This window comes from Chanodichthys erythropterus, chromosome 8, assembly GCF_024489055.1.
Source record: "Chanodichthys erythropterus isolate Z2021 chromosome 8, ASM2448905v1, whole genome shotgun sequence".
NCBI classification, from domain to species: domain Eukaryota; kingdom Metazoa; phylum Chordata; class Actinopteri; order Cypriniformes; family Xenocyprididae; genus Chanodichthys; species Chanodichthys erythropterus.
The window spans coordinates 36,445,469-36,471,629 of NC_090228.1; the positions used below are offsets into that span (position 1 = coordinate 36,445,469).

General features: G+C 36.5%; 1 protein-coding gene and 1 pseudogene across 1 annotated transcript; both read right to left on the bottom strand.

The window, feature by feature from the left end:
• Positions 1-260: 260 nt before the first annotated feature.
• LOC137024842 (gastrula zinc finger protein XlCGF57.1-like) lies at positions 261-5,120 on the bottom strand (annotated as a pseudogene).
• Positions 5,121-9,408: 4,288 nt separating this feature from the next.
• LOC137025203 (zinc finger protein 585A-like) lies at positions 9,409-24,185 on the bottom strand. Its single transcript, XM_067393230.1, has 5 exons — positions 24,129-24,185; positions 22,658-22,877; positions 16,607-17,732; positions 16,092-16,522; positions 9,409-10,454 (listed from the first exon to the last, which is right to left on the bottom strand). The coding sequence occupies exons 2-5, from the start codon at positions 22,827-22,829 to the stop codon at positions 9,409-9,411; spliced, it is 2,775 nt and encodes a 924-aa protein (XP_067249331.1). The 5' UTR covers positions 22,830-22,877; positions 24,129-24,185.
• Positions 24,186-26,161: the final 1,976 nt, after the last annotated feature.

Genomic DNA, 26,161 nt, shown 5'->3' on the forward strand with positions numbered 1-26,161 from the left:
GCGCTCTTTCTTGTGTGTAAGGCTTTTCTCAAGTGTGAATACTCATGTGCCAGTTAGTTCACCCAAAAAATAAACTTCTGTCATCATTTACTCACCCTGAAGTTGTTCCAAACCTCTATAAATTTCTTTATTCTGCTGAACACAAAGGAAGATATTTTGAAGAATGTTCAAGGATGTACAAACAGTTGTGGAGTACTATTGATTTATATAGAATTTTGTTTCCATACTATGGAAGTCAATGCTACCCTACAACTGTTTGTACATCCTTCTTCAAAATATCTATGATATATCTATAATATGTTTTCAGCATAACAAAGAAAGTTTGGAACAACTTGAGGATGAGAAAATGATTACAGAACTTCCATTTGGGGTGAACTATTCCTTTTAAAGTTCACCTTAAAAGCCATCCTAGGTGTATGACTTTCTTCTTTCAGACGAACAGTTAATAATCACCCTGATGCTCCAAAGATTTATAACGGCTGAGGGCAAGTGTGTGGGTTCTATTCGGTGTGAATTCTCATGTGGCCTTAAATGGATGGTTAAGTAAAACTCTCTAAACACTGTTGGAAGGTTTACGGCTTTTATCTGGTGTCAATTCTCATGTGCCTGTTAAAGTTTCCTTTTTGAGTAAAACTTCTTCCACACTTTGTGGCTTTTCTACAGTATGAATTCTAATGTGCCTGTTAAGGCTTCCTTTACGGTTGAAACTTTGTCCACACTGTTGGCAGGTGAAGGGACTCTTTTTAGTATGAATTCTCATGTGGACTGTAAGGTTTCCATGTTGATGGAAACTTTTTCCACACTGTTGGCATGCATAAGGCTTTTCTCCAGTATGAATTCTCATGTGCCTGTTAAGGCTTCCTTTATGATTGAAACGTTTTCCACATTGTGGACAGGTAAAAGGGCTCTCCCCACTGTGAGTTATCATGTGGGCTTTAAGGTTTCCATGTTGAGCAAAACTCTTTCCACACTGAGGGCATGTAAAAGGCTTTTCTCCAGTGTGAACAGTCATGTGCCAGTTAAGGCTTCCCTTATGGGTGAAACGTTTTCCACACTGCTGGCAGGTGTAAGGCTTCTCCCCAGTATGAATTCTCATGTGGCAATTAAGTTGTGCTTTTTTGTTGAAACATTTTCCACAGTGTTGGCAGGTGAAGGGATTATCTCCAGTGTGTATTCTCATATGGACTTTAAGGTTTACATGTTGAGCAAAACTCTCTCCACACTGATGGCATGTGTAAGGCTTTTCTCCAGTGTGTATTCTCATGTGGACTTTAAGGTTTACATGTTGAGCAAAACGGTCTCCACACTGTTGGCATGCGTAAGGCTTTTCTCCAACATGAATTCTCATGTGCGTGGTAAAATTTCCTTTTAGATTGAAACTTATTCCACACTGAGGGCATGTGTAAGCTTTTTCTCCAGTGTGAATTCTTATGTGCCTGTCAAGACTTACTTTACGAGTGAAACTTTTTCCACAGTGTTGGCAGGTGAAAGGGGTCTCCCCAGTGTGAATCCTCATGTGGACTTTAAAGTTTCCATGTTGAGCAAATCTCTTTCCACACTGAGGGCATGTGTAAGAGTTCTCTCCAGTGTGCAATCGCATGTGAACTTTAAGGTTTCCATGTTGAGCAAAACGTTTTCCACACTGTTGGCAGGTGAAAGGCTTTTCTTCTGTGTACTCTTTAAAATGTCCTTGTTGATTGAAACTCTTTTGAGCTTTTTTTCGTGTGGTTGTCTTTTCAGTCTGCAAACATCCAAAAGTTTTTTCTCCAGTTATGAAATTGTGAAAATTCTCATATTGATCTTTCTCTTCAATGTCATTGAGTTCTTCTTCCTCCTTTTTCATTACCATTAGGGCTAAAGTGAGAAAAAAAAAAAAAAAAAAAAAAAAAAAAAAATTTATCCCCAATTTAATGGCACAATACAACAGACATCAAAACATTTAGGTATGCAATGCATCAAAACCAACAACATGCATGCTAAATTCTAAACCAGAGGTGTCCAAACTGTGGGCCACTTTCCTACTTGCCCAAATACACCTGCTGAAAAATAATCCAAAGCAACTGAAACTGTTTGTAAATGGTCAGACCAATCCATATGAATTGAGCGATTTAGTCAGAAGAGAAACAATCACTTTATGATGAACATACTGAATTTAGGCTTTTAAAATTGCATATTAACATTAATCAGCGAACAAACAGCTCAACTGTACATGCTTGACATACAAGAACGAACCTCATCAATTGTTTCTGAAGCTCAAACATGCTGCGTAACACACAAGAATGAACCTAATTGGTATTGCAGAAGCTCCAAAGTGCTGAGAATGAACCTTATTGGTTCTCGCATGTTTCTATCCTTCAAATACATTGGTATTTTTCATAATATTTGAAAGACCACAAAAATGGTTATTAGGCTACTGTCTGTCTGTGAATGACGGCACACCTGCATGCAGCAGAGGTTGTACAGTACTGTGTGAACTTCTTATTCAAACCGGCCAACGGACAGTTCGATCACTGAGCAAGTTCTTCAGTGTCTGTCATTATATCATCTATGTTGCTAAGCCATCTGTTTAGATTCAAGAGCGCATAACTGATAATTATTCACATGAAAATGTTTTCTCAGAACATGAGTTCTGCTATTGTAAACACAATTTAAAGCGCAAATATTATGCGCCAAGCAAACCTCGCTAGTTAAAACATTAAACACGGCATGCAACAGAAAAAGTGTTCAGAAGAAGCACATCTACAACAAATATTTCTATTTAAATTCATATCAAAATCTTGTGACTTCTGGATACTGATTTCATGTGATTTGAGGAGCATATTTAATCTAAATGTGTCTATCAGATTTAAAATAATTCTGTCCTACTTCATTACTTCGCTCGCTCCAGTAAAAGTCCAGTGTCCGTTCGTTCATTTTTTTAATAATAATTCCTAATATGCCTGTTTTGTGCATTCGCAACTTGTATACATCAGGCCACAGAAGGAGAAACAGGCATCCAAGATCAACATATGATGCTACACAGGGGTGGTTTCTTCATTAGGGCAATAGGGCAACGCTCCACCAAAGTGAGAAAGCTGTTTTGTTCTGCCTCTGGATATAGGCTATAGTCCAATCAGCATTGAGTCACGTTCTGTGGAGTACTGCTTCTTTTTGGGTGATTTCACTCTGGCCGAGAATTGCCTAGAGTGCTCCCATAGATTTCCATTCAAAAAACTTTTTTTTCGTACTGCAGGCACTGCAATGCATTCTCTATTGGTTCCGGGAGGGCTAGCACTAACGTGCTTTCTTCATCATACGTAACCTTAACTTGTGCAGCGACTGGTGGAAACGTCTCGATTTATAATCTTTAAGCTAAAGTGACATCCAATAATTTCCTTGGTGCATACCTTAAATTTCACAGACATTTTCTCCATCTGTAAATGTTGGAAAGTCGAGAAAATATTTCCATTTTGCTGTCCAGGAGACAGGAGTGGAAACACAAACGTCCGCGAACGAGCGCCACCATGCGCATGCGTGCCAAACAGACGGAGTTCAATTGAATAGGAGTGCAATGATTCTGACTAAAATATACATTTAGCTAAAATATTTGTTGTTGATTATTTGTTTTGTTTGCGAACATAAATGTGCCATATGTAGAATTGCGAACCTACAACTAAGTGTATTTTTATGATAGCAGTAACTGTGACGTGACTATTGTAGGGTAATCAAAATAGACTAATAATTAATCTGTGCTTTTTTTTTATTTTCAGTTTTAGTTTAGTGAATGTAACTTCTGCTTTAAAAAGCATTTTGTTTTTAGATTTTAGTATCACAATCTTAGAATGTAGGCCTAATGTGATTTTAATTTTTTTTTTGTGCATAATATAATATAGACTACAAGGTTACATTCATGTTTGTTTTCATAGCCTTCAATATGAACATTGTTTGAAGGAAAATATTGGGCAGGATGTGAAACTAAAAAAAAAAAAAAAAAAATTAAATACAGATTTTATTTTATTTTATTATTATTTTTTTCAAATAGAAAAATGTACAATATTATACATCGCCATTCAGGCCAAAAATTGGGATATGATTTTTGGGCCATATCACCCAGCCCTATGGCATGCTTTAAATACTGAATTTCCCATGTTTTAGATAAGCAGTAATGATACATTACATCACATTATTTAACAATTAGCCCATTCTGCATCTCTAATTCTATTTTTTAGTGCCCCCCAGCCGCCACTGATGCTACATTCACAGTTGAGCTTGATAGAAAATGTGAAAGTCACAATAAATTATTTTTTAGTCCACAGTTTGAGTCTTTGATTTGAACAGTTTGTCACAAACATTAAAACAGTTTGATGTAAAATTAGTGCCCACTGGTGGTTTTATTTGCTCATCAAAGCCTGTTAAATGAAGAACAAATGCAGACAGCGGCAGTAACTCTACCAAATGTAAAGATAATCACTCACATTTCAAGATTTTGCCTTTATATATATATACAGCTATGGAAAAAATTAAGAGACCACTCCAAGTTCAGAAATCAATGCTAAGTGGTCTCTTAATTTTTTCCATAGCTGTATATATATATATATATATATATATATATATTCAAATAATTAATTTATAGAAATGTATTGTTAGCATTTATTGTATTAGCATTGTATTTATTGTATTAAATTTATTGTATTAGCATTTTTTCTTAATTTAATGCATGACGTAATAATAATGAATGACCAACATGGAGGTAGGATCTTCTCAGGTTCACTTGAAGGCAGCATTAGTATTTGTCTGGTCATGTGATTTCAACATGTACACATGCGTTAACCCACTCTATGTAAAATAAAACCACTTTAATTAGGACACTCATATGACATTCTTCAGAAATATCTTTCATTTCTGTAGAACTGGACATTTTAATAATGACCAAATTCTCAGCTCTTGAGAATGAAACAAACCTGTTTGTTCCTCAGTTTCTTCTTGTTTCACTCTGAATGTTTCTTCAATCTTCACATCTTCACTCTCCTCTTTAATAAACACAATCTTCACATCTTCAATCTCCTCTTTAATAAATGCCATCTTTACAATAGGGTGTCACGTGGATCTTGTCACTTCACCAGTATTTCGGTATCACACCCTGTCCTGTTTAAAATGAGAATAATTAACAGATAAAAAAAAAAAATAAATAAATCTGTGTGTGTGTCTCAATCAGCTCTAGTTCAGTGCACTGGTGAGAGAGAGTGAGTGGACTTTAATGACCTGATTAGACAAAAACACTCAAAACTATAAATTAATAAAATAACACAATTTATAATGAAAGCTCACATTTAGGTACTTATTATATTTAGTATTTAATGATTTGAAAACTTCAGATGCCATCTGAAATTTTCTTCTAAAATGAGCATTTTTATCAAGCTTGCATGTTTAGGGTCAGTAATGTCATATATGGCAACTAATAGGTCATTTTCATTGCCATTAGAATGAAATTTCACTTCCATCACTATCTGCCAGTGACTGAATTCATGTTTATGAGGAACTGATTCACAATAAAGAGAGAGAGAGAGAGAGAGAGAGAGAGAGAGAGAGAGAGAGAGAGAGAGAGAGAGAGTGAGAAACAACTGTTGTGTTACTCGTGTGTGGATGCGCTTTACTCACACAACATACATTTTAGAAAAAACATTAATATGTTACATTCAATAATAAACAATTAATTCTGAATCGCTTGTAAAAGTTAAATGAACGGTTTATACACAACACAAACCTTTCTTCAGCCGAATCACAACAGATGCAGGAGCGCGGCGCGTCTTTATGACGTCACACCACAACATCAAAATAAGAGTCCTGTTCAGATGCTGCTGTCTAAAATGTAAATTTACATAAAACAATATATATAAATAATGAGAGTTGACAGAAATTCAGTATGTAGTGGTGAAAAACTAAATGTATATTGTCCAGTTATGTGCTGAAAATAAACTACTAGAGTGAGATTTTGTGTAAAAATAAAACCTGTAATGTTGGTGTGAAGAAACCATTTTAGACCAGATATAAATTAGATTAAAATAGACACAAATTATTATTATTATTTTTTTTAAAGTGTACAAGTTCATGAAGCAGGGTTTATTTGTCAGTACTGAAACGCATACAAGTTAGTGTTTTTTCTCATTTTAAAAGTGGGCATAGAAAGTTCATTTAAGTCTACAAATTTCTGAAAATAGGTATAAAATGTCTGAACATTATGATTGATAAAATTTATTTTCATTATACCTTCATAATCTTTCAACAGTTATTGACATTATTTGGGTCACTTTTTAAATTGTAAAGCCATAAACTGATTGATGATTTTATATATATATATATATATATATATATATATATATATATATATATATATATATATATATATATATATATAGCTATAAGCCGTAGAAAAGAGCTTCTGTTTGAAGCTAAGTCTCTATACACTTTCAAAACATGTATTTTTATATTTTGTATTACAATTCAAATGTCTTGTTTTATACAGTAGTTTTAGCACTATATTACAAAACGTTTATATTAGGTGTGTTTAACTACTATGTATTTAGGTAAAAATAAAATGTACTTATTGTTTAAAACAAAATGTTCTCATAATAGACATTATTTAGCATGAAACAGAATCACGCAAACCAGCTCAAAACACATCACAACAACCTTATTCACTTATATTTCAGCATAAACATACATTGCGTTCACTGTGTTTATTAATCTATCAACCATTTATACTTAATTTTCAGCTGAAATGGTGCAGAGATAGGTACCTGTCATGGAACAGAGAAATGCAGTAACAGGTTCTTTATTTTGCAGCACAGAGCAATATGGCAGGAAACAGGTGAGTAGATGTACAATGAAACTTTACTATGACTGGAGATGGATGATAACTGAAATGTCCTTTCTTACAGAAGTGGGGAATTGTGGATGGCTGGACAGACTGATTTTGATTAACAAAAAAGGCTTATAAGCAGTAGATTTGTAGTGCTTTTACAACATATTTTATATAATTACTTTAATAATTAGGTTAATTAATAAAACACCTTAAGATAGATACTTCTGGATTTACTAAATTTTTACAAAAAGGTTGAGGATCCAAATGCAGTATTTATTAGTAGTAATCCACAATCAAGACCAAAAACAGGAAAATGGTCAAACACTGAGCTGAAATCTAGAACATAGGCAAACAACAAAGGAAAACGAACGATGAAACTTAGAAAACTGGGAAAAACCAATGCCAGGGAAGCAGTATAAACACTAGCAAGACTGAACAAAGAATGAGACAGAACCCAGGGTTTAAAAAGGGTGAGATTGATGAGGTAACAAGAAACAGCTATAGACAATCATGGCTAATTAGTCTGGGCAGTGGGTTATGGGTAAAGAAGTCCGAGATGAAAATGGCAATGTACGGGGGAGTGCCCTCTGGTGGCTCTCAAAAGCACTCCAGCACAGGGCCGTAACATATTGTTAGCCTCATAGCATAATTGCCCAGATCATATATATTCAAAGGCAGATATCACAATTTAGCCAAAAAATGACTTAGGCAATTATGCTATGAGGCTAACGATATGTAAAGAAAGTCTGCTTCCATGAGAACTGTATTGGGTGCAGTCCTGACACAACACACTGACATAGCTTTAAGATTTCAGAAAGCAAAGACTGAAAATAAACATGTATTTAAGACAGTTTTATTGAAACATGTTTTTCACTGAAACATATTCAAGACATATGACGACTTTTTAAGGATCCGCAGACACCCTGTGTAGATGGTCCCTCATTGAAGTACTCACACTCAGAGAGTAGGAGGTACATAAATCTTGCCAGGAGGGCAATAAGCTAGAGCTGGATTGTGAAGCAGTGCCTGCTCAATCTCCTCCATAATTTGCTCTGTCAAGGGGCCTACTTTCACCAAGGGTGGACGATTCTGCTCTTGAGAGTGCATTACAGAGTTTAAATCAAGAGAATCATGAATGCGAGAGAGAGCATCAGTTCTTTGACCAGGCTGTAGGTAATAAAAAATAAAAAAAATAATTTACTGAAAAAGAGCAATCACCTAGCTAAGTTGAGGCTTTTGGCTGACCACAAGGTTGTGATGATCAGTCCCTCCAACTAGTGACGTTATTCCTCAAAGATGGCTTTTCCAGTTGAAACTCAAATTTCTCAGCCTTTGCGTACAGTTGAAGATTTATGAGTCATTTGAGGATCACTTGGACATGCTCGATGCATTCCTCAAAACTAAGTGAAATACTAAGATGTCATCAATGTAAACAATTAGAAATCTGATGAGTTCCTTTGTAGAGATGTCAACCGGGCAACTGCTGATGGTGGGATAACACCATTATCGTTTGAGCTACATTTTAGTGCTGAGCTGCTGGAGTCAGTAGATTCAAAACATCGTCAAAAAACAGAGCAGGCAATAGTCAAACAAAGATGGGCAAACACAACGATCAGTTTGTAGTCAAACAGGCTGGGGTTGGCAACAGGCAAACAGTAGATTAGCAATCCAAACAGGCAGAGGTCTAAAGAAAGGCAAAAAGGTCCAAACTGGAACAGGCAGAGAAACAAAATACAGGAACACTCAGAATTATTGCAGTAGCAAACAAGACCTTGCAACTAATGAGTGAACAGAGGTTGCTTATATAGAGCCATAGCTAATGACAAACAGCTAATTCCAGCTAAGTCTGGGTAATGGGTTGTGGGAAATGTCCTAGAACTAGAGTTTAAAATTTGGGGTAATGGTGATCTTGTGAAGTGCATAAGAGAGGCAGGAGAGGTGGCGACTTAGCTATGGAGACAATTCAGATTATACTGTAACGGTAGGTGTTCACTGGCGTGGGGTGGGCGGAGCAGAGCGAGCATTTTCAATTAAATCCTATGGAAGTCGAGCTTCACAATTCCACAATGCACCTCGCGAGCATGATTCTCAACTTCCATAGGAATGAACTGAATGAATTAAACGAACCTCACCCGAGCACGGTACGGAGCAAACAAACCAGGCTTTGGGGGTCAAATGTCCTTGGGCACGGTTCAGAATGCCTAGTGTGAGTACACCCTAAAAGACAACGGTGTCATTATTTAGCTCAAGTCATTTTAGATCAATAACAGTGTGACATTCATCAATTTGAAACAAGGTCAATTCAGAACTAAACAGTTCTACAAAAGAAAGCAATGTAGTTATTCAGTTCATTGTTGATTTTATTCAGTTCAGATACCAGTGTTAATGTTGCAAGATGTGATTCAGCTATGAAGCAACTCAACACAAGACGATGGTGCTCAAGATGGTACCTTTGTATCTGGAAGTCTTTACAGTGATTGCACAAGAAAGGCTTTCCTTCCCTTCCCTGTTATAACATGAGTCCTAAGGTATTTCTGCCTGCAAAACTCATTCCACACTGATGACATTTAAAAATTCTCTCTCAAGTGATTCCTCTTGTGCACTTCAAGTTGTCCTTTTTGAGTGAAACTCTTTCCACACTGAAGGCATTTGTAAGGCTTCTCTCCAGTGTGAACTCTCATGTGGGCCTTAAGGTTTCCATGTTGGTCGAAACTCTTTTCACACTGAATGCATGTGTAAGGCTTCTCTCCAGTATGTATTCTCATGTGGACTTTAAGGCTACCATGATGAGCAAAACTCGCTCCACACTGTTGGCATGCGTAAGGCTTTTCTCTGGTGTGAATTCTCATGTGCCTGTTAAGGCTTCCTTTCTGAGTGAAACCTTTTCCACACTGTTGGCAGGTGAAAGGGCTCTCTCCAGTGTGAACTTTCATGTGGAAATTAAGGTTTCCTTTTCTGTTGAAACTTCTTCCACACTGATGGCATATATAAGGCTTTTCTCCAGTATGAATTCTCATGTGCCTGTTAAGGCTTCCTTTTTGAGTGAAACTTATTCCACAGTGTTGGCAGATGAAAAGGCTCTCTCCAGTGTGAATTCTCATGTGGAAATTAAGGTTTCCTTTTCTGTTGAAACGTTTTCCACATTGTTGGCAGGTGTAATGCTTCTCTCCAGTGTGAACTCTCATGTGTACTTTAAAGTTTCTATATTGATCAAAAGTCTTTCCACACGGAGGGCATGTGAAAGGCTTTTCTCCAGGATGAATACTCATGTGGGCTTTAAGGTTTTTATGTTGACTGAAACTCTTTCCACACTGAGGGCATGTGTAAGGCTTCTCTCCAGTGTGAATCCTCAAGTGCCTGTTAAGGCTTCCTTTATGAGTGAAACTGTTTCCACACTGTTGGCAGGTGAAGGGACTCTTTCCAGTTTTAACTCTCGTTTGGAATTTAAGGCTTTCATCTTGATTGAAACTCTTTCCACACTGAGGGGATCTGTTAGGCTTCTCTCCAGTGTGAATTCTCATGTGGACTTCAAGGTTTCTTTTTTGACTGAAACTCTTTCCAGTCTGTGAGCATTTAAAAGATGCTTCCTTCTCCTCATTCTGCGTCATTAGGTCTAAGGTGAAAAAAGCAAGCCCACATAAAAGTTAACCCCAGTGTAATTGCACAAAGCAACAGACAACAAAACATTAAGATATTTAGTGCAATAACCAACAACATATATGCTAGATCAGTGCTTCCCAAACTGTGGGCCGCGGCCCCCCGGTGGGCCGTAGCGGTATTGCAAGGGGGCCGTGGATAGGCTAAATCAAGATATTAATTAAAATATTCTAATTGTTCTGAAATGTGATTTCTTCCCTCCTTATTACACAAACATAAAACATATAAAAACATTTTTTCACATTATAGCGAGGTGAGATACATTACTTATTTTCAAACTGACGTCAGTTGCTTAGCAGGAATTCACAGTTGGTCAATTCAATAATGCCACGGTGGAGCAGAGGATGACAATAACCCAATAACAGACCTAACTGCACTTCAAGTAAATGTAAAACTAGGAAGTAGCTATAGTGAGGAGTACATGTATCCTGTATGAACCTGAAAAGTTCATTTGCAAAAACGATAAACGCCATTTTAAAATAAATAAATAAATAAATAACTGACTGCTGTGCGTGTGCATTATTCTCCACATAGACTATAGCACGTTCTGAACTCAAAATCCGTTTTGTCAAAAAGCCGGTATTTTAGTCAAAGCTGACTAAAAGTGATCGAGGATTTATAATTTCGACTCCTTCAAGTCCTTGTACACCTTACACGACTTTTACATGCTGACAGGTGTGTTTGCAGCTAAACTTTGCAAGACAGTGCCCCATCTGTCCTTCAATAAGTTGGACAATTAAACTCTTATTTCTGTGAGGATTTATGAGTTCATTTGCTTGGGTCAGAGATCTCTTCATTTGCAGAAGAAAAGACCTTTCAGTTGACACGGAGAAGCAGTTATTTGAATTAAAGGGCTAGTTCACCCAAAAATGAAAATAATTATTACTCACCCTCATGTTGTTCTACAACCGTAAAACCCTCGTCATCTTCGGAATAAAAATTAAGATATTTTGATTAAATCCGATGGCTCAATGAGACCTCTATAGACAGCAATGCCACTGAACTTCTAAAAATCCAGAAAGGTACTCAAAACATATTTAAAACGGTTCATGTGAGTTTCATTAGTTCTACCTTAATATAAAGCAACAAGAATACTTTTAATGATATCTAGTGATGGCCAATTTCAAAACACTGCTTCGAATCTTTTGTTTCGAATCAGTGATTTGGATCGAGTGTCAAAATGCCAAACTGCTGAAATCACGTGACTTTTTTTGCTCTAAATCACTAATTTGAAACAAAACATTCAAAGCAGTGTTTTGAAATCAGCCATCTCTAGATATTTTTGAAAATTTGTTATTTTGGCGCACAAAAAGTTCTCTCGTCGCTTTATAATATTAAAGTATTTTGTATCACTGTACTCACATGAACTGTTTTAAATATGTTTTGAGTACCTTTGTGGATCTTGAGAAGTTCATTGCTGTCTATAGAGGCTTCCCTGAGCCATTGTATTTAATCAACAATACCTTAATTTGTGCTCCGAAGATGAACGAAGGACTTACGGGTGTAGAACAACATGAGGGTGAGTAATACATGACATTATTTTCATTTTTGGGTGAACTAACCCTTTAAAGAGCAATGCCAGATTGTGAAACCTCTATAGCTTTTGCTCTCTACCTTTGTTTTGGTTGAGTGTGATGAATATCCTCAGTTGTCTGACACCACAGTTAATTAACTTCTTCCATTTTCCATTGGATCTTCGCAGTGATCGGTCATTTGTAGATTTTAATTGAGATTTTGTTTAAATATTTTGTTTTTTGTATGTGCGAGATGAAGGTCATGAGACTGAAACATTGTTAATAAAGCTATTTTGATACGTGTGCTAGTAATGATAGTGTACCTTTTCATTTTTAATTTTTTTCCTGTTTTTGGTCTTTTTTTCCTGCATGTCTATGACATCAAAATACAGTGAGCGTGTTTACAAAGCATTTGGAACCATCTGCTCTCTAATCACTCTTGCGGTACTTTGATGTCATGAACAGATCAGTCTGCGTGGCACAGCTTAAAGTTGAACACATCTTTTGTCTGGTCATGTGATCTCAATGTGTCTGTCCACATGAGGCAACCTGCTCCATGTCAAATAAAACCACTTTATTTTGGACACTCATATGACATTTTCAAAACAATATCTTTCATTTCTGTAGAGCTGGACATTTTAATAAGGATCAAATGGCTGAGTTTAGCTTTGAAAATGAAACTATGAGTTTAGTTTGTTCCATTCATGGCCAGTAACACTCATTGAGGCTGTAAAAATGTCTGGTACCTCACAGACCCAGTGTCCCAGATCTAGAGTCTCTTGTCATATGTTCCCTGTATCTTGTGAGGTGAAATGTTATTTCTATGGAAGGCTTCACTTTCAAAGCTCTGGTGAAAGCTCTGACATCACTGTTTTCTCCAGATCTGTTTTTTTTTTGTTGTTGTTGTTGTTGTTTTTTTTTTACAATGGAATGATTCAATTCTGAACTTACTTAAGCTGGACAATGATACCATTTTCTTCTAGAGTTGCTGTGCAGCTAAAATTGTTATCCTGTGCTTTTACACAATATTCATTATAAAAGTGTTAATAATAATAATAATGCTGACAATTCACACAGCCAAGTCAACCAAGGTGTGGATTGAAGACCACCAGATCAAGACCATGTCATGGCCATCACAATCTCCAGACAAGAACCCAACTAAAACCTCTGCAATTTAAGCAAGAGGGTCAGAAGCTGTTAAATAAAGCCAAGCTGCTTGAATTTGTTTTGCCAGGAGTGGCATAAAGTCGCACAGCAATAATGTGACTGACTGATTGGTTCCCTGTGATTGGTTATCAGTGTTATTCCACCAAATATTAATCTCTTAACTCTTTCTGAATTAAAACATTGGAATTGTGTTGTTAAAAATTTTGCATTATTCAATCACAATTGACATCACAATTTGCATTATTCAATGTTTGAAAACATGGCATCTTTTTATTTCTTAATTGTTATTTTGAGCAGTTGTCATTTTCTGCAAATAAATGCTCTAAATAACAATATTTTTGACATTTGAAAGAAATGTTGTTAGTAGTTTGTAGAATGAGATTGTAGTTTTGGAAGTATGACCAAAATAAGAATTTTACTGGAATGTTTTCTGCGAAGAGCTGCTTTGTTTGCCAACGCAGGGATGCGCAAATGGATAAATCATTTTTAACGAACTGATGCAATTCTTTAAAGAGAATGGATTGGATTCAAGAAAAGTTGTGTCAGTTGTCATTGACTGGGCTCTGTCAATGCTTGGACATTACTGAGGCCTGACTGCTGTCAACCCAAAACTTGTAGCATTTCACTGCATAATACATAAATCAGAGTTGTGCGCTAAATTATCTGGAAAAATTAAAGACTTAATGGATACTGTGATGAGGCTGGTAAACTGTATTCACGTGAGTTCTGGTCTGCAACATTACCCTTTACATTTACATTACCCAACGGCATGATCTTTGGCATGACACAATGATGTCTGATGGCTGAGCAAAGCTTGTGTGCAAGAGAGAGTATGAACTTCAAAATGAACCTCCAAAGCCAAAAGGCAGAGAAATTTATGAGGTTTTTAAATGACAACACAGAAATGGCATACGTGCATTTTTTTTATATGGCAAGAACCACATTATTCCTGACATGTATGAAGCTGTTGATGCTTTTTGAGCATGATCTTCAAGGGAGAAAGCTGCACTTTCCATTGTTGTATTATATCAAGAAAATGCAATTACCCTGCCTCCTTGTTAAGATTTTGGATGTCTGTTGCTACACATTTGACCAATGTATTAAATATTAGGCATGGCCTACAATATAATTTTTATTTATATTTGTTTGTTTCTAAGAAATGTATTGTATTGTATGGCCAGAGATGTACAGTTATTGTTAGATATGTGTGTGTGCCTGTCTATGAGAAGGAGGAGCAGAACTGGACTGCAGCACACAGAAGTGTGTGTGGTTCTATGTGTGTGTGCTCAAGGACACAGAGAACTGTGGTTCTACTTCTAGAACCTTATAATGACATCTTTTAATTGGTTACTTTTTTTACGTCTTTTAAATGGAGTTTACTGGAGTTCAAGGACACAAAAGCCAGACAGCTTGCACCTGTGAGGCCTTGAGAATGGTCTGGAAACTTTGGGAAAGTTACAACGTACGTCAATCAAGAAGATAACCCAACGTCTGTGATAAACAACTCAGTTATAAAAGACGGATGAGTTGATTGCCTCTTCGGATACTGATACGTTAGTACCCCCGAGCTGAGGACAAGAAACCCTAAGCTGAAGATGGGAAGCCTAGAGCTGACTACACCTTTGACTCAAGAGTGATTACCGTATTTTATACTTTAATGATCAAGTTTTATTTGCCTTTACATTTTTGTTTATTATAAAAGAAAAGTAACAAATTAAAAGAAATTTAAACAGAATTATTGCAATGTTCCTTCTTTCAATGTTCCCATCCACTTACATCTGTGAGTTATTGTTTTATATAATGAACATCAACAAGAACCAAGACAGAAACAGAATGTCTAGTGTGCATTTTGATCAGTGTCTCAAGATTGCTACAACAGAATATATATCGCCCAACATCAGAGGAATGGTTTCAACCCGTCACTGTCACTTTTTTCATTAAATGGTGAAAAAAAAAATCTGAATATATATATTGTGATTTGTGACTCTTTTAACAAACAATAATAATAAAACATTATTACAAGCTTACTGTTTTGAATCATACTAAGATAAAGAGATAGTTTTGAACACTGGCTGGTTATGTACTTGTTAAAAAAAATAGATCTTCTGTTGTGTATGCTGTGTAGTTAAATCCAAAGAAGAACAAAATGCAGGAATAAGCGGATACTAGAGACTTTAACCTTTGGGACTTAAAATACTCTTGTCATTTTAGTCATACAGATAAAGGCAATACATCATTTGAAACTGTAAAGAATCACTTTTATTTGTGTCCACATACAATTCCATGTCACAAAAATGAAGAAAAAACAAAACAAAACAAAAAACAGACATGACCAATATATCTATAGAAACATTTAAGTATCTAATTTTAAATGATCTAATTCAAAACAAACAAATATTCTCTGTATAAAAAGACAGATGTACAGTCATTCTTGTGTGAGCTCATTACCATTAATAATAGAGATGCACTGATATATCACCCAATAATCGGTATCCATCAATAAAAGCACATTTTCACACTATCGGTCAATAGTTTAAAAACCAAGTAGTATAAAGATGTTTACCAACATGATGACAGTAACGCACACAAGAGTAGTAGCTCTTCTGTGCTTCACATTGCATGTGTACCACCCTTGAGCCCAACTGAAACATGCTCTGGCCCACCTCTTCCAAGCGGGTCAGGGACAGTTCAGCGAACCGTGCCCGGTATAAAGCAATCACACTAATCAAACAAACCAGGCTTTGTGGGTCAAACATGCTCAGGCACAGTTCAGAGTGTATAGTGTGAGTACAACCTATGATGTCCATTTCTGCTGAAACTTTTTCCAGTGTTGGCAGGTAAAAGGGCTCTCCTCAGTGTGAATTTTCATGTGGGGTTCAAGGTTTCCATGTTGAGCAAAACTCTCTAAACACTGTTGGCAGATGTAAGGCTTTTATCTGGTGGGAATTCTTGTGTACCTGTTAAAGTTTCCTGTTTGAGTGAAACTTCTTCCACACTTTGTTGGTGTGTGAAAGGCTTTTCTCCAGTATGAATTCTCATGTGCCTGTTGAGGCTTCCTTTACGGTTGAAAAACTGTCCACACTGTTGGCAGGTAAAAGGGGTCTCCCCTGTGTGAACTCTCATGTGGACTGTAAGGGTTCCACGCTGATGGAAACCTTTTCCACACTGTTGGCATGTGTAAGGCTTCTCTCCAGTGTGAATTCGTATATGCCTGTCAAGACTTTCTTTACGATTGAAACTTCTTCCACACTGTTGGCAGGTAAAAGGGGTCTCCCCAGTGTGAATCAGCATATGAGCTTTAAGGTTTCCATGTTGATGGAAACTTTTTCCACACTGAGGGCATGTGTGAGACTTTTCTTCGGAGTGAATAGCCATGTGCCAGTTAAGGCTTCCTTTATGTGTGAATCTTTTCCCACACTGTTGGCATGAGTAAGGCTTCTCTCCGGTGTGAATTCTCATGTGCCTTTTAAGATTTGTCTTATGATTGAAACTTTTTCCACAGTGTTGGCAGGTGAAGGGACTCTCTCCATTGTGTATTTTCATGTGGACTTTAAGGTTTACATGATGAGCAAAACTCTCACCACACTGATGGCATGTGTAAGGCTTCTTTCCAGGGTGAATTCTCATGTGAATTTTAAGCTTTACATGATGAGCAAAACTCTCCCCACACTGATGGCATTGATAAGGCTTTTCTCCAGTATGATTTCTCATGTGCCTGTTAAGACTTATTTTATGATTGAAACCTTGTCCACACTGTTGGCAGGGGAATGGACTCATTTTAGTGTGAACTCTCATGTGGACTGTAAGGTTTCCAAGTTGATGGAAACTTTTTCCACAATGTTGGCATCTGTAAGGCTTCTCTCCAGTGTGAATTCGTATATGCCTGTCTAGACTTTCTTTACGATTAAAACTTTTTCCACATGGTTGGCAGGTAAAAGGGTTCTCCCCACTGTGAATTCTCATGTGGACTTTAAGGTTTCCATGTTGATAGAAACTTTTTCCACACTGAGGGCATGCGTAAGGCTTTTCTCCAGTGTGAATAGTCATGTGCCAGTTAAGGCTTCCTTTATAAGTGAAACTTTTTCCACACTGTTGGCAGGTGTAAGGCTTCTCCCCAGTGTGAATTTTTGTGTGGCGATTAAGGTGTCCTTTTTTGTTGAAACCTTTTCCACAGTCTAGGCAGGTGAAGGGACTCTCTCCACTATGAATTCTCATGTGGAATTTAAGGTTTTCACGTTGAGCAAAACTCTCCCCACACTGCTGGCATATGTAAGGCTTTTCTCCAGTGTGAGTTTTCATGTGCCTGTTAAGACTTGTTTTATGATTGTAATTTTTTCCACAGAGTTGGCAGGTGAAAGAACTCTTTCCTGTGCGGTCTTTAAGGTTTCTTGGTTGACTGAAACTCTTTTGAGCTTTTTTCTGTGTGGAAGCCTTTTCAGTCTGCGAACACCGAAAAGGTTTTTCTCCATTTATGAAATCATGAAGATTCTCATGTTGATCTTTCTCTTCAATTTCATTAAGTTCTTCTGTCTCCTCTTTCATTACCATTAGGGCTAAGGTGAAAAAACAAAACAAAGGTTTTTCCCAATTTAATGGCACAATACAACAGACATCAAGGGCCAGAATTACTAAATGCTGCAGTTTGGCAGCAGAGCGCATTTCCCCAAATGCATAGATGGGAGTGGCAAGTTTTGCGTGTGATCTACTGTTGATGCACAAATTAAAGAACACAGATGCAGTCAAATCATTTACATAATGACCAAAGCAATCTTCCAAGAGCAGCGCAAATTAGCGTTGGGTCGCAAATAAGCAGAGCTGATGCTTGTCAGGTGCAGGTGGACACAGTCACAACTTGTTACATGTAATATGACACAGTTTGCATTCCAAAGAAATTAATACGAGTGGAAAATATTCTCATTTCTACCACACGCTCTCTGTTCTCTGCGGTGTCTCCTCCTAGCAGCAAATGTTGCAGCCATGTCACAAAGTGGGTTAAGATGTGCTTTTCTTTTAGGGGTGTTAAATAATGATGCACATACCAGTAAATTGACTAGCACAAACATTAGTAAATCACGTTGCGGGATTTATTCAAATACTCTCTATTTACTTACTATTAAAGTCCCTGTAAAGTCAATTTTGAGAACTGTTTCTAAACACACAAATGTTGCAAATGTACTGCTGAAACAGATTACAAAGACTGTGAACTATGTAGTACTGAATTGTGAAGTTAAAGCGTTAAAACAGTTTTTCAACATTTTTGGGCGGAGCTAAAACGGGGGCTCGATAACGCACTGGAGCCTACGAGCATGGCCCCACTCCAACACTATATCGATGCCACCAAGCATAGTGCCGCCCCTAACGCTACAGCGGCTTGCACCACTCTATCTCGAGTTACTGTTATTAATGTTAGTTATATTGCCTAAATTTTGCTAGCTAGCAATGCATATTGTTATACCTGGTTGCGATAATATACAAAGCAGCCCAGTCTCCTTATTTAAATTTCCTAAACACAATGACATAAAGACGTGGTGGATTAATTTAGTCTCTGCAGTGATCATTTTACACCGGATAGTTTTACAAACTGTCATTAGAGACAACTGGGATTCACTGATAATCCACTGTTATTAGTCTGTTCAGCCCCATTCACTATCTCCCGCATTGGCCTTCATACTCCCATCCCACGACAACCCATAAAATGGGGCCGGACCGAGTCTCTCACATCCTGGCCTTCATCCTCCTGTCTTACGGCGCCGACATCTGTGACAACAGTCAGCAGTAACGTTACGTGCCCACCAATGAGTCTAAGTTGTCTTGTATGCTTATGTTATAATTAGTTGGTAGTCCACAGTAACTCTACTAAATTTTGCAATCCTCTAACATGATTCTTTTGTTTATATGCATCACTATGTTTGACACATTAGACAAGTCAGTTGAGACGGCAGCTCTCGTTAGTGGGTGTGGTTTCAGCGCCGACAGTGGACACGCCCCCAGCGTTTGAGAGCAGAGACAACTGCTTATTTTTTCACGATTTTGATAACTTATTTAATTTCCTTTTTAGATTTTTTTTTTTTTAATCATTCAAATTTGCCTGGGTGGTTAATAACACATTTTTCTGTGGTGTGGCAAACTCAGAACATACATTTTAAAATGACTTTACAGGGACTTTAAATTCCAACAGTAGTTTTTTTTTACGCCAAAAGAGGGTTTGTGCTGGTGCAAGCTGTTAGTAAATCTGGCCCCAAAACATTTAGGTATGTAATGCATCAAAACCAACATGTTATGCTAGTTCCTATACTAGCGGTGTCCAAACCTGCTCTGGATGGCCACTAACCTACAGTCAATTAAAAAAGTTAGGACATTATATTGAATTCCATGGTTTTCTGTATCAGGGCATAAAAAAAAAAAAAAAATCTGGTCCTAGGCAGATCTTAAAATCTTGAAAATAAAACCTCAAATGAAGGACACCACATGACATATCACAACGTGTCAGTATTTATTAAACCCCTTACGCCCTGAGGGTATTTTCAGAGTTTTTTTTTTTTTTTTTTTTTTGTGTGTGTGTGTGATACAAAAAGGTAAAGATATAGCAAGGAGAGTCAAAAGGTTGGTACCATTTGAAAGGAAATTTTCAATTTTGAAATAATTTTTTTTTTAAATAATTTGGACAATCTCATGCTGAGAAACTGCAAATAACACCAAAGATGTGGAACAGAAAAAAGGGAATATCTCATTAAGGAAATATGGTAGCAGTTCATTTTGTGATGTTCCTCTATATATGAGCTGCATCTGGATCACATTTCGTGAAGAAATGATTTCTTCACATGAAGAAATCAAAAGTTACAGCATTTAGAACAAAGGTAGGTATTTTTAATTTTTTTGTTTTGTTTTGTTTTCTGAGTGACATGCACAGAAATGACTCATAACTTCAAATCTCTAGCAAGGAGATTCAAAAGGTTGGTATCGTTTGAAAGAACTTTTAGCATTTTTAAATTAAAACAATTAAGTTTGGACATTATGCTGAGAAACTGCTAATAAAGGCAAAAAATAAAAGCTTGCTCAAGGGAAATGTTTACATATATTTCATATTTGACATGCAATAACATGAAAAGGAAATAAGGTAGGAGGATAACTTTTGATGTTCCTCTATATGTGAGCTGTATCTGGATCAAATTTCCCATAAAAAAAAAAAAAAAAAAAAATCAAAATCAAAAGTTACAGCATTTGGAACAGATGTAGTTTATTGGTTCATCATCCATTGGCACCCCCTAATGGGCATATTTAAAATCGTTCTTTCACGTGGAGTAACCCGTAACAGACACATTTTGTTTATCTTGGACTCAATCAGGAGAATCCACTGAAAGTAATGATGTGCCATTTTCTACAATCTATGCATGTTTTATGCAAGTTATTTATTAAGCTTATTAAGAGGAAATGCAAAGTGATAGTTAGATTTTAGTTTTTAGTTAGCATCTGTGCACCTGTGTGGTTTTATGTGTCGCATCAGATTCGACTCATTTTAATCGTGAGAATCTGCTGTAAATATTGATGACCAATTTTCTACAATCACAAACAAATTTATACAGGTTTGGAACAACTTGAGAGCGAGTAAATGATGAAAGATCTTTCATTTTTGGTTCATTACTGCTTATCAAATGCCTTTGATTAACTGATCATCAGCAAGTGTTATCAACTCTAGAAAATCAGAAGTTCTGGCAGTGGAGTGTCTGGAGACTTCAGGTGTGTGTTAACACAATACCAGTGAAAGACATCAGCAATGATTTTAGAGAAGCAATTGTTGCTGCCCATCAATCTGTGAAGGGATACAAGGCCATTTCAAAACAGTTTGAAGTCCATTATTCTACAGTAAAATAGATCATTCAAAAGTGGAAAAAAAGACACCAATCTTCTCAGCAAATTCAGCCCAAGATCAGAGCCTGCAATGTTCAGAGAAATTGCAGGCAACCCAAGGACTACACCTCAGACTGAAGACACACCCCAGACTCACTAGAATGAACCTTGTTGGTTCTTGAGGAAGCTCAAACGTGCTGTTTACTTCGTTACTCCGCTCACTCCAGTAAAAGAGTTGTGTGCGCACGGTCTAGGCTGTCCATACGGGTTACGCCTAGTTCATTTTTTATAATTCCAGATATGCCCAATTTGTGCGTATGCAACTTTTTAAAATCAGGCCCCAGGAGAAGAAACTCCCACAGTTTGTATGATCTAATAATTTGCAGTTTGTTATAAAATTAGTGCCCCCTGGTGGATTTATGTGCTCATCAAAGCCCTTTAAAGGTTCCCTAGATTGTTTTTTTACAAGATGTAATATAAGGCCTAGGTGTCTCCTGAATGTGTCTGTGAAGTTTCAGCTCAAAATACCACATAGATTTTTTTAAATTAATTTTTTTAACTGCCTATTTTGGGGCATCATTAACTATGCACTGATTTTTTCAGCATGGCCCCTTTAAGAGATGCGCTTCCTCTGCCACACGAGCTCTCGACTATATATACATCGCATAAACACAGTTCACACAGCTAATATAACTCTCAAATGGATCTTTACAAGATGTTCGTCATGCATGCTGCATGCATGCTTCAAATTATGTGAGTAACGTATTTATTTAGATGGTTAAGTTTGATTCTGTGTTAGTTTGAGGCTATGCTCTGTGGCTAATGGGCTAAAGCTAACATTACACACTGTTGGAGAGATTTATAAAGAATGAAGTTGTGTTTATGCATTATACAGACTGCAAGTGTTTTTTATAATGAAAATAGCGACGGCTCTTGTCTCCGTGAATACAGTAAGAAACGATGGTAACTTTAACAACATTTAACAGTATATTAGCAACATGCTAATGAAACATTTAGAGAGACAATTTACAAATATCAGTAAAAATATCATGCTATCATGGATCATGTCAGTTATTATTGCTCCATCTGACATTTTTTGCTGTTGTTCTTGCTTGCTTACCTTGTCTGTGCACAGATCCAGACGTTAATACTGCCTTTACTTGTCTAATGTGTCGAATGGGCTGGCATTATGCAAATATTGGGGGCGTACATATTAATGATCCCGACTGTTACGTAACAGTTGGTGTTATGTTGAGATCTGAGTGTTTTCCGGAAGTCTTTTAAACAAATGAGATTTACATAAGAAGGAGGAAACAATGGGGTTTGAAACTCAATGTATGTCTTTTCCATGTACTGAACTCTTGTTATTCAACTATGCCGAGGAAAATTCAAATTCTGATTCTAGGGCACCTTTAAATGAAGAACAAATGCAGATGGCATGACGTAATAATAATGAATGACCAACATGGAGGTAGGATCTTCTCAGGATCACTCAAAGGCAGCATTAGTATTTGTCTGGTCATAAAACCACTTTAATTATGACACTCGTATGACATTCTTAAAAAATATAAATCATTTCTGTAGAGCTGGACAATTTAATAAGTATCAAATGACTGAGAATGAAACCAACCTGTTTGTTCGTCAGTTTCTTCATGTTTCACTGTGAATGTTTCTTCAATCGTCACGTCTTCAATCTCCTCTTTAATAAACTCTATCTTTGTTTGTTCCTCAGTTTCTTCTTGTTTAATTCTGAATGTTTCTTCAATTTTCAGGTCTTCACTCTCCTCTTTAATAAACGCCATCTTTATAATAGTGTCACGTGGATCTCAGTCGCTTCTTCAGGAGTTTTTCTGCAATTAAGATAAAAAATAATTAATAGAAAGAAAAAAATAAACTAATTCTTTGGGTGCGTCTCAATCAGCTCTAGTTCAGCACACTTGGGAGGGAGTCAGTCAGAGTTAATGTACTTTAATGACAAAAACACTCAAAATTAGCACTACATATGAATAAAAATAAAATAGCTTAAAGCTGCAGTAGGTAACTTTTGTAAAAATGTATTTTTTACATATTTGTTAAACCTGTCATTATGTCCTGACAGTAGAATATGGGACAGATAATCTGTGAAAAAAAATCAAGCTCCTCTGGCTCCTCCCAGTGGTCCTATTGCCATTTGCAGAAATACACCGCTCCCGGTAAGAAACAACCAATCAGAGCCAGGAGGAGTGTCTTAGCAGTGTCTATCGAGTTGCGCGCTGATCACACCCTTCTCATGCGGAGTGCGTACAGGTGTTCAAATTCAAGACTAGCGGTGTGCTGCAGCTTTGCTTATGACGGACAAACAATCCAAACTGCCAATTCCTCGAATGGCACCTGCTCACAAAATAAAGACGGGTAAATGGAAAAAGACAGATGAAGATGATAAAAAAAGCCCAAAAGAAAGAGGACCAAGTTTGTAGTCAAAGTATGTGCAGGCCATAGTCAATGTAAGTCATATTGTTGATGTTTCGTCTGTACCAGTGAATGTGCCATAACTGTAGAAGGAGCTGTGGAGGGAGGGCTGTAGCGCAGCAGAGAGCAAGGGGGAGTGACCTGTGAGTTGTGCTTGTTCAAATTTTCAGGCTAAGTCAATGTTTTCTAAAAACTCCCTACTGCAGCTTTAAAATGAAAGTTCAAGTATTTATGACTTATATTTGGTTTTTCTAATTACTTGTTGATCAGATGTAATAGTCTTCACTTCCATGCAAACATTTATATTGGTTTACGTTTTCATTAAACATGTTTGTTGCGACTAGCACGTGGTGCCAGCGAATCATTTTGTGAATTATTTGATTCAATTGACTCGGAGTTTAAAAAAAGCTGTTTCTCAATCACCATCTGCCAGTGACTGAATTCATGTTTATGATGAACTGATTCACGATAAAGAGAGAGAAGTGAGACAACTGTTGTGTTACTCGTGTGTGGATGCGCTTTACTCACACAACATACATTTTTGATAAAGCATTAATATGTTGCATTCAATAATAAACAATTAATTCTGCATCGCTATTAAAACTTTAAAGTGAACGAACTGTTTCTACACTTTAAATGCTTTGAACACAAACCTTTCTTCAGTCGAATCACAACAGATGCAGGAGCGCGGCGCGTCTTTATGACGTCACACCACAACAACAAAATAAGAGTCCTGTTCACACGCTGCTGTCTAAAATGTATAGAATTTTACATTGAACAATATATATGAATAATAAAAGAGTTGACAGAAATTCAGAGTTTAATGTATTGCTGAAAAACTAATTTAAATGTATGTTGTCCAATTATGTGTTGAAAATATTAGGAAACTACTAGAGTGAGATTTTGTCTAAAGAGAAAACCTGTAATATCTGGCTGAAAAAAAAAAAAAAAACATTTTACATCAGATACAAATTAGATTAAAATGCAAATAGTGACTATAGTGATGATTTTTTTAAGTGCACGAGTTCTTAAAAGCAGTTTATTCTTGTGTCAGTATTGAAACGCATAAAAGTGTTTTTCTCTTTTAAAAAAAGTGGACATTCAAGTCTAAAAAATCCTGAAAATAGGTAAAAAATGTCTGAACATTATGATTAATGAGACTTATTTACATTATATCTCTGTAATCTTTCAACAATTATTGGAATTCACTTTTTCAATTTTAAAGCCATAAACTGATTGATTAAAAAATTATAGCCATTAAAGTCTCTGTAAAGTGGAACCAATTAATTTTACACTGCATGTAAATCTATAAAATAGACTGAATGCTTTGTACTAAATGTGAACACTTTAAATGCTTAAAACACAAACCACTTTCTTTAGCCAAATCAGACACTGGAGCATGGTGCAGCCTTATGACATCACACCACCAGACCAAAATAAAAGTCCTGTATAGTTCATAGATATTTAATTGGATAGAAATTTATGATCAGAACACATTGATAAAAGAAATATACAGTACATGTTGTACATTGATATACTGAAAGTAACTACCAATAACAAAGTAATATGTGAAATTCTGTCTAAAAGACAAAACAGTCCAAATTGAGTCAAGTCATCTTCATTTTTCATCTTCATTCTTCATCTTCATTTCTTCAGCGTTTTTCACAATACATTGTCTCAATACAGCTTCACAGTGACAACAGGAAAATTATTATCGAGCTTAAGTTGGTTTTTGATTGAATCACTTCTGTTGTAAAAATTGTTAATTAAAACTTAGGGGCTGCTTAAATGACACCCTTCCCAGTGAAAAACTGAACACCTCCAATGCTTTCTTGCCATTTATTTACATGTTTAGTCTATAGGTTTGCATGTTTGAATGTGTATTTGCACAAAAGCTTATTTATTTATTAGTTTCATAAAGTGATATTGCCAAATTACTTCTCTGGTCTGCATAATACAGAAAAATTAGATGTGTCAAGTCAACCACATCAAAAGTTATAAGCATATGGGGGAAAAAATTGTCCACTAGGTGGCACTGGTCCGAAACTTCTCAGGCTCCTTCAGGGCATTGTGCTGATGACCCATACCGAGTTTCATAACAATACGCTTATGCATTCATAAAATACAGCATTTTAGCACAAAATTAAAAATGGCCGATATGAGAAAATTGGATATTATTTAACTTGGCATGATGCCCCGAATCTAACGAGACCAGATTTATGAATTTTTGGACAAACCCATCACAAGTTATAAGCAAAAATATAATTTTTTTTGTATCTCCAGCCCAGTAGGTGGCACTGATCTGCCACCTACTCAAATCTGATTTGGCAAACTTTTTGTCATTTTTTTATTTGGGCAGTTTTCGAGAACTGATGTTTCTATCAAAAAAGTTTTGATAACTTTTTGTCGGCATGGTCGCAATGCTCTGGTTCAATTTTTGTGAAAATCGGAGTAACGGCCTAGGAGGAGTTTGAAAAATCAGAAAAATCAAAATGGCAGGAAAATAAACATGAGTGAAACTTTGGACAGGTGGTGGCGCTGGAGGGATTGAGTTAGAGACTCCAAATTTGCTATGGACACAGTTGAGACTGGCCTCTATCAGTGTGCCAAATTTCACAACTTTTTAGCATATGACATAATGATGCAAAGATGCATGGCTGCACGCTCAAATTTCCTGCAGATACCT

Excerpts from the sequence above, each read along its gene's own strand:
- LOC137025203 (XM_067393230.1), bottom strand. The coding sequence starts at position 22,829 with ATGGCGTTTATTAAAGAGGAGAGTGAAGACCTGAAAATTGAAGAAACA. Across the intron at positions 17,733-22,657 it reads AGAAACTGACGAACAAACAG|CCCTAATGGTAATGAAAGAG; the intron begins GTTGGTTTCATT and ends TTTTCACCTTAG. Across the intron at positions 16,523-16,606 it reads ACCGGAGAGAAGCCTTACTC|ATGCCCTCAGTGTGGAAAAA; the intron begins ATGCCAACAGTG and ends AAAGTCTCACAC.